Source organism: Poecilia reticulata, chromosome 14 (assembly GCF_904066995.2).
Source record: "Poecilia reticulata chromosome 14, P_reticulata-male-v2, whole genome shotgun sequence".
In the NCBI taxonomy this organism is placed as follows: domain Eukaryota; kingdom Metazoa; phylum Chordata; class Actinopteri; order Cyprinodontiformes; family Poeciliidae; genus Poecilia; species Poecilia reticulata.
The window spans coordinates 10,614,065-10,626,326 of record NC_088843.1 but is presented as its reverse complement, the minus strand read 5'-3'; the positions used below and the strand labels follow the sequence as shown (position 1 = coordinate 10,626,326).

Below are 12,262 nucleotides of genomic sequence, written 5' to 3'. Positions count from 1 at the left end.
TGCTAACAGCTAGCTAACTAGCTTATCTACATCTATCTTGGTGCAGATTTATCGCCGGTTGGCTGGACGAAATTCAGCCAACCGACTGACTTAACTCTTCTTCCAGTTTCTTTTTAAAGTCTGTTTGGCTGTGAACACAACAGTTTGACCTAATTCATATGAAATAAGTCTAGATTTTGCTATATATTTCTTTTTTCTTGGGATTTGTTTTTTTTTTTAACATCTCGTCTGTTGAGACGTAGCTCTTAAATTTAATTCATAACGGTTTTAAGAAGTCTTAAATTTGAGTTGGTGAAACCTGCAGAAAAAACCTGCCTCAAGTCTTAGAAAGAATCTACAAGAAGCATGTATGTTTTCCCTCCGAACATGTCCAAATTAAAGTCCTCTCCTCCGGACCATATGGCCTCCCTGCTCTCATTCTGCCCTGCTGCAGTGTCAAAGAGCAGATCTAATGTCCCAGATCACAAGGGACCCGGTCCTAATCCATGTAGCCTTCGTGCATCTCCACAGCTACAGTGCGCTTATTGTGAGCATGTCGGCTCATTGTTGTCTCACACAGCAAAGGAGCTATTAATAGCCTCATGCTGCGCTGTAGTTTAAATTCATCCAGCGCTGCTCGGAGATGTGAACTGGAGCTGCACCACACTCTCGAGGCAGGCAAGGGAACAGCCAAGCCTTCATTTAGTTTTATGTTTTAGTTTTTTACAGGAAGCACCTGCCAGTTTCACTCTCGCATCATTTCCTGTATCATTCTGGTACATGTAGATGTTGTGGGTTACACAATCAGAATAGAAACATGATTCATTAGTTCTTGTTTGTAATTTTCTTCAGACTAAAATATGTTCTTTTGCTGTTTGGTGTTTATAATGTTAATCCTCCCACAGCCATCCATGAGTTTCCAGAGGACATCTTTACGAAGGAGCAGAGGAAGAACGGGGCTGTGCTCCTGCATGCCCTCTGCGTGAGTTTCTCATGAAAAAAAACAACTCCCTTCTGCTTCTCATGCATACAGTGTCTCAGAAGTATTCAAACCCTTGAACATTTTAAGTTTTGTCTAATTCCAACTATAAATCCTAATTTATCTAACTGGGATTTAATGAGACTATCAGGATAAAATTACACAAACGTGGCATAAAATTATGAAGTGAAAGATAAAGTTACTTTTTTTTGCCTTTTAGCATCTTCTCTGAATAGAGCTGGTTTTGTTTGGCCTCTTAGTTTATCTTGTTTGGCTTGCATTGGAAACTAAGCATTGTTGAACGGTAAATTCAATCACGTGTTGTGAAATGTTGAAGGTTTGGGATTTTGTTTTTATAACCTAACTCTGCTTTAATCACGTCTACGACTTTTTTCTCGGTCTTTATGATGCAGGTTGTTCGGTAATGTCCTCTAACAAACCCCTGAGGCCTTTGCAAAACAGCGACATTTAGATTGAGATTAAATTATATAAAATAGAAGACTCTATGTACTCATTTGGAAGTCTGGACTTTCTGAGTTTCAGGGAAAATTTGGTTTCAAGTTAACAATCTAAGCTACCCTGTGTTGATCTGTCTTTCACATAAAATGCCTATAAAAAACACCAAAGTTTGTGATTGCAACATGACAAAATGTCTTAAATGCTCAAGGGGCATGAACACTTTTTATGATTTTCTTAACATCAAAACAAGCTGTTGCACTGAAAGGAGAATCACTGTGTGTGTGTGTGTGTATTTAGTGATGCTCAAATCTGTTTTTCAGGCCATCTACATGTTCTACGCTCTGGCTATCGTCTGTGACGACTACTTCGTCCCTTCTCTGGAGAAAATATCCGAGGTGAAGAAAACCAGCCGCCACCTGCCTTCAGACGTTATTTTCTCAGTTGGAGAGGTCATTTAGATGACTGGTATTTTATTCTCGGCTCCGATTTTTAATCTTCCAGAACCTGCAGCTCAGCGAGGATGTGGCGGGGGCGACGTTTATGGCTGCTGGAAGCTCCGCCCCTGAGCTGTTCACCTCTCTCATTGGTTCGTAGCTTTGTGAATCCAGACCAAGTAACAGCTGTGACATTTGCATTTCTTCACATGAATCTTGACTTCTGGACAGAAAAACTTTAGATTATAACCAGTGTGTTTGCAGGAGCCAGAACTGTCCAGGAGATGTCAGCAGAGTGAAGTTTAAAACTGATTAAGACAGAATAACACTTGCTATTAAACACTGAAGTTGCCGGAGAGTCAAAATGCCATTTTTAAATTCACTCTTTGTTTGAGAGAAGTCAGTATTTGTCCTTACTTTTTTATGACACGACAGTGAAACCACTCCTTTCCATCTTTAGGTGTTTTCATCACTAAAGGAGACGTCGGAGTCGGCACAATTGTGGGTTCAGCTGTCTTCAACATCCTGGTCATTATTGGGTTGAGTGGGATCTTTGCAGGCCAGGTAGTAAAGCTTTTTCCCTACCTGCTATTTTATTTGTTTGTTCCAATCCTATGTTGCACTAAAACGTTACTGTTGGTCTAGATTGATTTGTTTTAAAATGCTGCCATTCTCACGTAATGGCAGCACAGTTGTCAAAAAGTTCAGCATTTTTTTTCTCACTTTTCAGAAAGTGAATCTCATTGTTTTGTTACATATACAGTTAAATATTTCAAGCCTTTATTTCCTGTAATTTTATGGCTTACAGATAATGAAAACTAAAATCTGAGATAATTAGAATATTGTGAAAAAATATTGTGTCGCACCCTAATCAGCTAATTATCTGCAAACACAACAAAGTGTTCAAACTAAAGGCCCGGGGGCCAAATCCAGCCTGCTATAGCTTTTTATGTGGCCCAACACCAAGTTATGTCAGCTTTTCATGATTTTGCAATTGTGATTTTTTTTTCCATCTAATGCATCATTTTCCACAAATGTGGTCCAAATATTTAAGCATTATGTTTAAGTGAGTGCTAACTCCCACCTGCAGGTGGCAGTATTTTTTTCTTTTACTAGATTGTAGTAAAAGTTAGAAAACTTGATGTTAATGTCATACATTGCAAATACTACAAATGTTTCTAAATTAGCACTGTAAAATCTGATTTTGATAGCAAAAAATAAAAACAATAGCAAAATCTGGAAGGGACTGATTAATATGAAAAGATATTCAATATTTTTTTTATTTTAAGGAGTACTTATTGAATGCAGAGACGGCTATGTATTTATTTTAACAGTTTGCCAATGGTTTTTATTAATACATTCGGGCATATTCATGGTCTTGATAGGGCCCAAAATGAAAAAGAGTGTGACATCCCTGCTCTAAATTGTCTCTCATTCTGGGTCAGTAGGACACAATCGTGGTGAAAATATGCTGACTTGACAGATGCTCTGAAGACAGACGTATGTTTTTATGCTGGTCATGCGCTCCTCTTTCACTCTGACTGGTTCTAAATCTTGCCTCCACAGACGGTGGTTCTGACATGGTGGTCTCTTTTTAGAGATTCCTGTTACTACATCTTGTCTGTCCTGGCTCTCATAATGGTGAGCCCTGCATTCAAGCTGCATATGCTCTATTTTTCTGCTTTACATAGGCAACGTTCACACTGCAGCCTGACGTGACCCAATTACGATTTTTTTTTTTTTTTTGCCGTGGTCGTTTACATTTCCAAATATTTGGGACGTTGTTGTGTTCTCCAGTGTGAACGGAAAACGACCTGAAAGTGTCCCGCATGCGCAGTAGAGGGCGCAATAGCGTCAGCATTCTCAGTGTTTTGTCAACCGCCATAGAGAAGAAGAAGTGCTCAGTGTTTGCGGAAGTAAACATGGTTGCTAACGGTGGAGCTTAGCTTACGATTTTGACGTTGTTGTCCGAGTGGAACAGCACTTTAACAACTTAATCGTCATTATAATCCGTCATGGTTGCTGTTTTTCTTCCCGCTTGTGCGTATCAGGAAGCAAAATAGTGATATTTTTTTGAGGATCAGTGACGTCCAGGTCGGATGAATACGACCTGGCCGTTAGGTCACTTTTGAATCGGATATGTATCGGATATCCAAGTAGCGTGAGTCGCATTACGACGAAAAAAAATACTAATAATAATCGGAATTGGGTCACTTCAGGCTGCAGTGTGAACGCAGCCGTACGCCTCACCTACAGCTTCCTGCTTTGTTTTCTCTTCAGGTTATCTATGATGACAGAGTTTACTGGTGAGTCAGACATTTTACACTCATGAATCCATTCCGGATTGTTTTTCATGTTTCCAAACTGTGTCAACATCTTTATGGGGGTCGCTGCTGATTACATTTAAAATAACAAGAAGTGGAGTTCAGTGTTGCTGTGTGGCTGATTTTTTTTCAGTCAGATTTGAGAAAGAGGCAAATTTAGTTGTGAAATCTGGTGGTTTTATTTAGAGAGTGAAGGCCTGAGGTAGCAGTGGATGCTTGCGAGATTTATGTCTTATTTATTGAGTTCAAGGCTCGGGTTGTGCTGCTGTGCTTGACTTCACCTCCGTTGTTCCAAACACAAGCTGGCAGATTTGTACTCGGCTGACTTTGCCAGCATCAGTGTTATTGTAACGGAGAGATAAATCTTCCAGTGTGCAATGGTGATGCAGTTTATAGCCTGCTGGTTCACAACTAAAGGAGTAGTAAATAGTTGTTTTTAAGCATTGGACAAAATGTTCTATGGTAGAGTACAGAAACACGAATGTTTATTATTTAAACCAGAGCTATAAGTTTTATGGGTTTTGTGGAATTAGATATGCTGGAAAATAACTCACAATTCATAATGAATTCTTCTTTTTGGTACCGGTATAAGATTGTTGTGGCTTCCCTAGATTAGCATTATTTAGTGCTCTGCTTTTAATGTTTTTATTTTACTGTTATTATTCCTACTGTACAGCACATTGGATCAACATTGTTTTATTTAATGTGCTCTTTAAATAAAATGGACTGTTTTACATTACAGTATTTTATAATTCAGTTTGTTAAATGAGTCTCATATTGCACTATTGATTAAACCATCCAGTTATTTATCTGATGTGAGTTGTTTTCCTTTCCTATTGATCAATTATTAGACATAAAACAGAAGTAAATATTTTTCTTAGCACTGTAATTTGTTTTTATGTTTCCAAAGGCCTAAATTACAACCCAGAGCTACTGCTGTAATAAACTAGCAAGTACAAAATGTAAATGTAAAGCACATAATATAACCAACTGATTATAGTTGCAGCATTTAGCAGCTTATCAATCAACCAAATAAAACCTTTTCAGATTTTTCCCCAACTCTGTGTGGAAGCGTCTTCTCGTGTTATCTCATTATCCGGCCAGCTGGCTCCCATAGGATGGGAACTAGAGGGAAAGATGGGGGCAGTCCTTCCCAGTGACACTTACTTGACCTTGAATCTCACTGTGGTCAGTAATGTAAACAATCCCATCTGTGTGGCGGAAAACGTCTTGATTCTCTCCTTTCCCCTGGGTAACGCGCGTCAGTGTCTCACCACTGTTTCTTGAGATTGGGAAATATTGGCACGAGGATCAGCCTTGGAGGTCAGGAATAGTTTATCTCAGGTGTTTGAGTCTTTATGCCTCACTTTATCTAATGCGGCTACTGGAACGAGGTGAGAATTTTTTGCTAAGATCTCACCACATCAGGTGGAAAAACACAAAACCTTTCAGTTCAGAATTAAAAATGCAGCACTGGAGAACACAAGCAGATTTCCTACAAACAATCAGGAAGTCACACATCGATGACACTCCAATAATTGATTATTTTGATGATTAATCGAGTAACTACATAAAAAAAAATTACCACATTTTGCAGATTTCCATTTAACCACTTAAGCTTATTTTATACAATATTAAAATATGTAAACAATTCAAATAATTAAATTCTTTTTGGTAAATGTTCGGTACATTATTGCCTAAAACGCAATAACATAGCATCCCTTTAGCGTACGCTTTAGCATCTACTAAACATCAGTACAGGGCTGATCTGTTGACTGTATTTTTTTCATTAACCAGTTAATAATTGGAAAACAAAAGGTGCTTTAATAGGAGTTTTTTTACAGAAGCTGAAGCAGGTGAAACTAAAACTATGACACTTGAGGTCTGGGTAGAATATATTTACATACAAAGAAGGTTTTTAATCCACATTTTAAACTGTTATGGCTGAATTACTGCCGTGATAGTGTTGTTTTTGATTTAGTAAATGTAAATTTTAGTAGTAGTAGTAGAGCAATATGGTTACCTTGTTCAAACAGATTTACTGTAGATGAGAATCTCTATCTTTGCGATAAAATTGTACTTGATGCAGTGTGCAGCTGACTGAAGTGTGGAGTTTATTAGTGATAATAATAATAATATTGTTGCTGTTGGTGCAGGTGGGAGTCCCTGGTCCTCATGACCATGTACGGGATCTACATCGTCATCATGAAGTGAGTTCACAACGAGCGACGTCCGTCCCCGTCGTCACATGTGAAGCGTCAGTCCTAAACCTCGCCTGTCACCCGTTTGGCTGCAGGTTCAACTCCCAGATCTCCGTGTTTGTGATGCGGCGGATACGGAGCAGCAGGCCGTGCTGCCGAGCGTCAGAGGGCGGCGCCGAGAGCAAGCTGGGAGAAGAGGCCTCGGCTTGCAACACGTCCATGGTTCTCCTCAATAAAGGTCAGACAGTCTCTCCGCTCGTTGGATTCGTCTGTGTGTGTCTCTGCCTGCATGATCGTTAATGACTGTTGCAGGCCAAGGCCACGGCGAAGAGTCTCAACCCGTCGTCATGGTGGACGAGCTGCTCATCCTCAACCCCCACAAGCTGTCTTTCTCCGAGGCCGGTCTGCGCATCATGATCACCCCCCACTTCTCCCCCCGCACCAGGCTCTCCATGGCCGGACGCATGCTCATCAGCGAGGTACGCATTTCGTTAGTCAGATTCAGGTGTGTTGCGACCGTCAGCCACAACGGGGCTCGTCTCTCTTCACCCCAGAGGCAGAGGCTGAGCAGGAGCCCCAAACACCTGCGAGACGGTGAGGCCGCCACGGGGTCCAGGAAGGGGTCGCCCAGCAACGACCTGAAGAGGTCGGGCTCCTGCAGTCTGGAGAACGGAGGCGGGAGACCCGGGATAAGAGACGCAGAGTCGGGAGACAAGCCAGGGGCCGAGGGGTGCCGGTCAGAGGAGGAAGATGATGACGAGGATGGCATTTTTAATCCTGTTCGCATGCCAGGTATCGAACCCAGGTCTTTGTGTTTTTGGAAAGCTTCTGATTGAATCATGGTTTGCAGAGTCTTGCAAAGAGATTCATGCCAGCTAGGCCTGTCGCAATAAATCAGTCAATCACATGATGAATTAAAACCAGCTTGTATGATTTTGTGTTTTTCTCTTTTCTCTCTTTTTCTACCAAAACGCTGGGTGACAAAAGTTTTCAGTCTGGTGCTTCGGTCTCAACTGGCCTTTTTTGTGAAGGACAATTTTGTTTACAGAGACTTCATAAATCTTTTTATTTATTGTTTCTTTTTTGTTTACTTAGTTAAAACATTTTCCAGTCCTGGTGTTAAAAGTTCATTATAATTTAATGTCTTCTTGCATTTGTATCCCATTACCACGATACTACTTAAAAATCTCAAAACAACATTATCGTTTACCACAACAACTTCCGGGATAATTTATAAAATATGTTATTCAACAATTAATTAATAAGTAAATAATGATTTATTTTTGATCACATTTTGTCTCATTACAACCACAAACTTCACATTTTAGTTTGGATTTTGTCTGACGGAGCAACACAAACTTTGTGAAGTGGAAGAATAAAGATATAAATTTTACAATTTGTTAGAATTTTTTTTTTGAAAAGTGCATCTACCATTACAGGTGCTCATTTTTGCAGTGCGTCTTCAGGTGTTTTACTTTGAAGATGTTTTGGTTTTTGTCAATTTATTTTTTGTGTGATCCTCGTGGCCTTTTTTGACGGCAAATAGATAATAAATTAACAGAGTTATGTCTGTAAATATCAATTTTCAAGTCTTGCTACAAATTCTTTGACTGGGACATTCTAAAAAGCTGAATATGCTTGGAGTAGACCAATTCATTGCAGCTCTGGCTGCTTCTTTAGGGTCGCAGTGTTACTGCAGTAACTAGATAAGAAATGTAACATTAAGCGTTCAGTCGGTAACAACTGGAGGCTTTTAATAGACGATATCTGTGTTTTCCGTGTGGCAGGCAGCTGCCGTGCGCGGGTGAAGTGGGTGATCACCTGGCCTCTGGGCCTCCTCCTCTACTGTACTGTGCCTAACTGTATTCTGCCACGCTGGCACCGCTGGTTCATGGTCACGTTCGTGGCCTCCACCCTGTGGATCGCTGTCTTCTCCTACCTCATGGTGTGGATGGTAAGAAGACACAACCTCATGGACTCAAGAGTAAATAAAGCAACCGTTTCCAAACGACTGTTTGATTCCGCTCTGTTTATTTCAATCAGGTCACCATTATCAGCTTTACACTAGACATCCCTGACTACATCATGGGTATAACCTTCCTGGCAGCAGGAACCAGTGTACCCGACTGCATGGCAAGCCTGATTGTAGCTCGACAAGGTAGATGGCAGAAAGGGTCACTTGACTCTGTACAAGTTTCCTCTTGTTTCATTGCATTTCCTCTTCCTCTTTCTTCCCAGGCATGGGCGACATGGCGGTGTCCAACTCGATAGGCAGCAATATCTTTGACATCCTGCTGGGGTTGGGCTTCCCCTGGGCTTTGCGTACCCTTTTGGTGGACCATGGATCCATAGTATGGACACGTTTATCTTCTCGTCTTTCTCTATTCAAAATGTTCCTGTTCTGACATGATGGCATGTTTTCAATCTTTCCCTCAGGTGTCCATAAATAATAAAGGTCTTGTATATTCTGTCGTCCTGCTGCTGGCATCAGTGTTTCTGACTGTAAGTAAATGCAAACCGCGAGATGTTTTAGGTCTCTGTGTAGTTTTCAGCAACACGGAGACTTAAGGAATGGAAAAACCTTTTATTATTTTCCTTCCACTACACAAAAACACACCAGTTGTGTTGGTCAGTCCCAGTAAAATGAAGAAGTTTGTGGCCTGCTGTTTATCTTTTCGGTTGCCACATGAACCCCACAGCTGCTTGCACACAGACTTGGCAGGTGGTTGGAATATGACAAAATGAAAAGACTTCAGGGAGTGTGAATACCTGTGCAGGACACTGTAAATTAATGAATATGCTGACTGGAGTATTGATAACTACACTGTATTTTAGGTTGTAGTTTTGTCCTTACTACACAGTATATTATTGCTAATGTTGGATTTAATATATTTTTATAATTTGAATCTTATTTGTATGCCTCAATGTCCTGAAACTTTGCTGCTGTTCCACTTAAACTTCCCATATGTGACAATATTTCTATTTTATTCCAAGACTTGGTCTAAGCCTCAAGAACCCTAAAAAAGTCAAATGTTTAGTCAAAAATTATTTAGTTTCAAATAGGAAGCCTGTGAAGTGAAAACAATGAAATGTCTTTGGTAAGTTTGGATCTTGAACCTCTTTGTTATTTTTAAAAAACCAATGAGAAAACCGCATCATACTTAAAGATCCAACTACAAATGATCTACCCACAAAATGGGTGTAGGCGCCTAAAGAGCTTTGTGGCAGGTTTTTGTGTGTTAGTCCATTTTTCTGATAGTTGTTTCTGTTTGATCCTCAAAGTGTTGTTATACAAGTGACTGTCATTAAGTCATATTTCAATATAATGCAGCAGAGTTTGCAGTAAGCATAACCAAAGGAAGAAGTAACTGTTTTCCTGTTTCCCCTCAGGTGATGAGTGTACATCTAAACCACTGGAGGCTGGACCGCCGGCTGGGTCTGGGTCTGATGTTTCTCTATGCGGTCTTCCTTCTCTGCTCCATCCTTTTTGGACAGATGTAAGACCTGACGGTCGTGTTTCCCCGTTCTTTAGACTCGTCTAATAGATTCCCTGCTTCCCACACATACAGTTTATCTGAAGCCAAAAAACAAAACAAAAAACAAGAGTGAAAGTGGCGTGGTTTTCCTTGTGACAATTTCTGTGCACCTATGTAGGAATCACTATGGTAATGTTGTACAACTACACAAACACACAGGTTTGTTTTGACTTTTTTGGTGGTTTTGTACAGTGCAGTGTTTGATTACCGTCGTTAGGCATTCAGATTTTGTCTTTGGGTTTAGTTTTTTTTTTTTTTTAGAAAGCAATTACAGAAAAGGCAGATGAAGCAGCAATATTGTTAGATATTTATCAACTTTAATAAGAAAGTGACACTGAAAGTTGTGATTTTAAAACCTTTTTTTGCAAAGAGGAACATTTTGAATCTATTTATTAGCAATAATTAATCTGATTTGTCATGGTTTTTGGGTGGGGCATTTATTTGGTGACATCCTTTTTTCAGATTATTTTTAAGTGGAGGTCTTATCAGAATCCCACTTCTGTAAAGTATTTAATATTTCTGTTAAATCTTCATGTTAGCTTGCTGACTGTCTTATAACAAGCTAATCTAAACAGCTTTCTGCTTGATATATGTACACATTATGTGTGTGTGTATATATGCCAACAACACTGTCACAATCTTCTTAAAGCTTTCAGTTCACAGTAAGTTTTCATAACTATTTATTTATATTCTTGTTTTTGTACCAACTGCAGCTAAGCTAATTAATTTAAGCTAACAAGCTAGGTCACCAACGTTACCACAGGCTAGACTAGGGTAGTCCAATGCTAACTGGTGCTAATCTCACCGTTTCCGCTGCAGCTCCTGCCTAAATTTATCTAGCACTTAATTCACTACTGCACCTGACTGAAGGGGGAAATGAGACCTGAGACAAAAAGAAATGATCACTGCTGTGTCGTGTTTGGGACGACTTTTTAACACATATGTTCTGAATGTACACCCTCCGATTTTAGCAATAGTTATCTGATGATGTCAGATTAGTTGATGTTAAAATGCACAATGTTGTGATAATGTTTTGATGATTTTGCCTCACTACTTCAAGCCAGTAGGTACTGGTACTCCTTAAGGTACGTAAAGAGAATAATCTAGTACGACAGTATTTTTAGAAGTCTTATTACTATGAAACCTAAACCTATATATTGTAATAATGAGTATTGCAAACTTTGGATTTTAGTGCAGAAAAGTAGCATACTTCCTGTTTAGGTATGACAATCGATGTAATGTTTCTTAAATGTGTTTTTGTAAAAAAAAAATATTTGAATTTAATGAAATTGTTTATTAAAGACAATCCAGAGAAACTAGAGTATAAAACCATGTATATATACAAGATGAGTGTGTTTTCTGATAAATCAGTCATAGTAAACCAATTCTACTGTTATACAGAAAAAAAATGGTTAATATAGATTTTTATTTTACAGTGGAACTTGAAGTATTTTTGATTGTTAGATCTGTAAATTCTCAAAGTTTCTTTAAAGGGAAACATTTAATTTTTTTTCCCAGGTGGTTGTAAAATGATCATTGTCTACTTTGTAATGTTTATAAATGTTAAATAACTTGCATAGTTTTACAATAATGAATGTCCTAAAAGACTTGTTCTGTGGTATTTTGATATTTTTTAAAAAGAGATGTAATCCTGTCGGTGTATTTTATTTAAACTGCTTATTTGTGATGAATCAGTGGGCTCTGAAAGCTTTAGGTCAACACATTATCCAGTCATTTCTTTCTTAATTTCTATTTAAAATCCACAGATTTTTTCCCCCCCATTTCACTCCTAGGTTTAACTTCCTAATCCAGCATTTGATTTTTGTTTTTACACCTTACCTGAGGCAGAAGTTGCCCCGTCCTCATGACCTCCAGCCTCGTTTTGCCAGCAGATGACTCCGCCTCGGACGCTGACGTCCATTTTCACTCAGCTGTCAGGAGTCTCTGCCATCCGCCTCTGAGCCACATTTGGTAATAATTACAATCCAAACAGCTGAGCTCCAGTCTCCAAAGAATGTTTCTGTTTTGCTGTGATGTCTGAGGTGGAACGTATCTTAAGAGTCAAATTAACAGCTTTAGATATTTTTATTGGATCATAGAAAGACTGTTTCTTGAGTGCAATAAAAAAAAGTGCAATAATAACTGATTTTCTGTCAAAAATGATTCTGAATGATAAATTAAATCATGTTTCTAGATTTTTTTTTGTTGCTCAGAGGGATATCTAATATATTTTATTAGTAGCTGGATTTTTTAATTTGATTAGTAATGCCAATAGTGCTGCTAACTTTTATTAGTGACCCTATATAGGGTCATGTCTAGGCAGATACATGTAAAAAATTAAAAATGTTGT

At 39.0% G+C, this 12,262-nt stretch overlaps 1 protein-coding gene across 1 annotated transcript in view; it reads left to right on the top strand.

Moving 5' to 3' along the window:
• The window catches only part of LOC103475820 (sodium/potassium/calcium exchanger 3), a 35,727-nt gene extending 23,673 nt beyond the window's left edge, over positions 1–12,054 (top strand). The window contains exons 3-17 of the mRNA XM_008427711.3: positions 885–961; positions 1,738–1,812; positions 1,919–2,003; positions 2,312–2,415; positions 3,418–3,492; positions 4,132–4,157; positions 6,332–6,385; positions 6,472–6,614; positions 6,689–6,855; positions 6,931–7,168; positions 8,164–8,330; positions 8,420–8,534; positions 8,615–8,727; positions 8,813–8,878; positions 9,767–12,054. Of these exons, the coding sequence (XP_008425933.1) occupies positions 885–961; positions 1,738–1,812; positions 1,919–2,003; positions 2,312–2,415; positions 3,418–3,492; positions 4,132–4,157; positions 6,332–6,385; positions 6,472–6,614; positions 6,689–6,855; positions 6,931–7,168; positions 8,164–8,330; positions 8,420–8,534; positions 8,615–8,727; positions 8,813–8,878; positions 9,767–9,877 (1,616 nt within the window). The 3' untranslated portion in view covers positions 9,878–12,054. The remainder of the gene's footprint in view (positions 1–884; positions 962–1,737; positions 1,813–1,918; positions 2,004–2,311; positions 2,416–3,417; positions 3,493–4,131; positions 4,158–6,331; positions 6,386–6,471; positions 6,615–6,688; positions 6,856–6,930; positions 7,169–8,163; positions 8,331–8,419; positions 8,535–8,614; positions 8,728–8,812; positions 8,879–9,766) is intronic.
• The last annotated feature ends 208 nt before the right edge of the window (positions 12,055–12,262 follow it).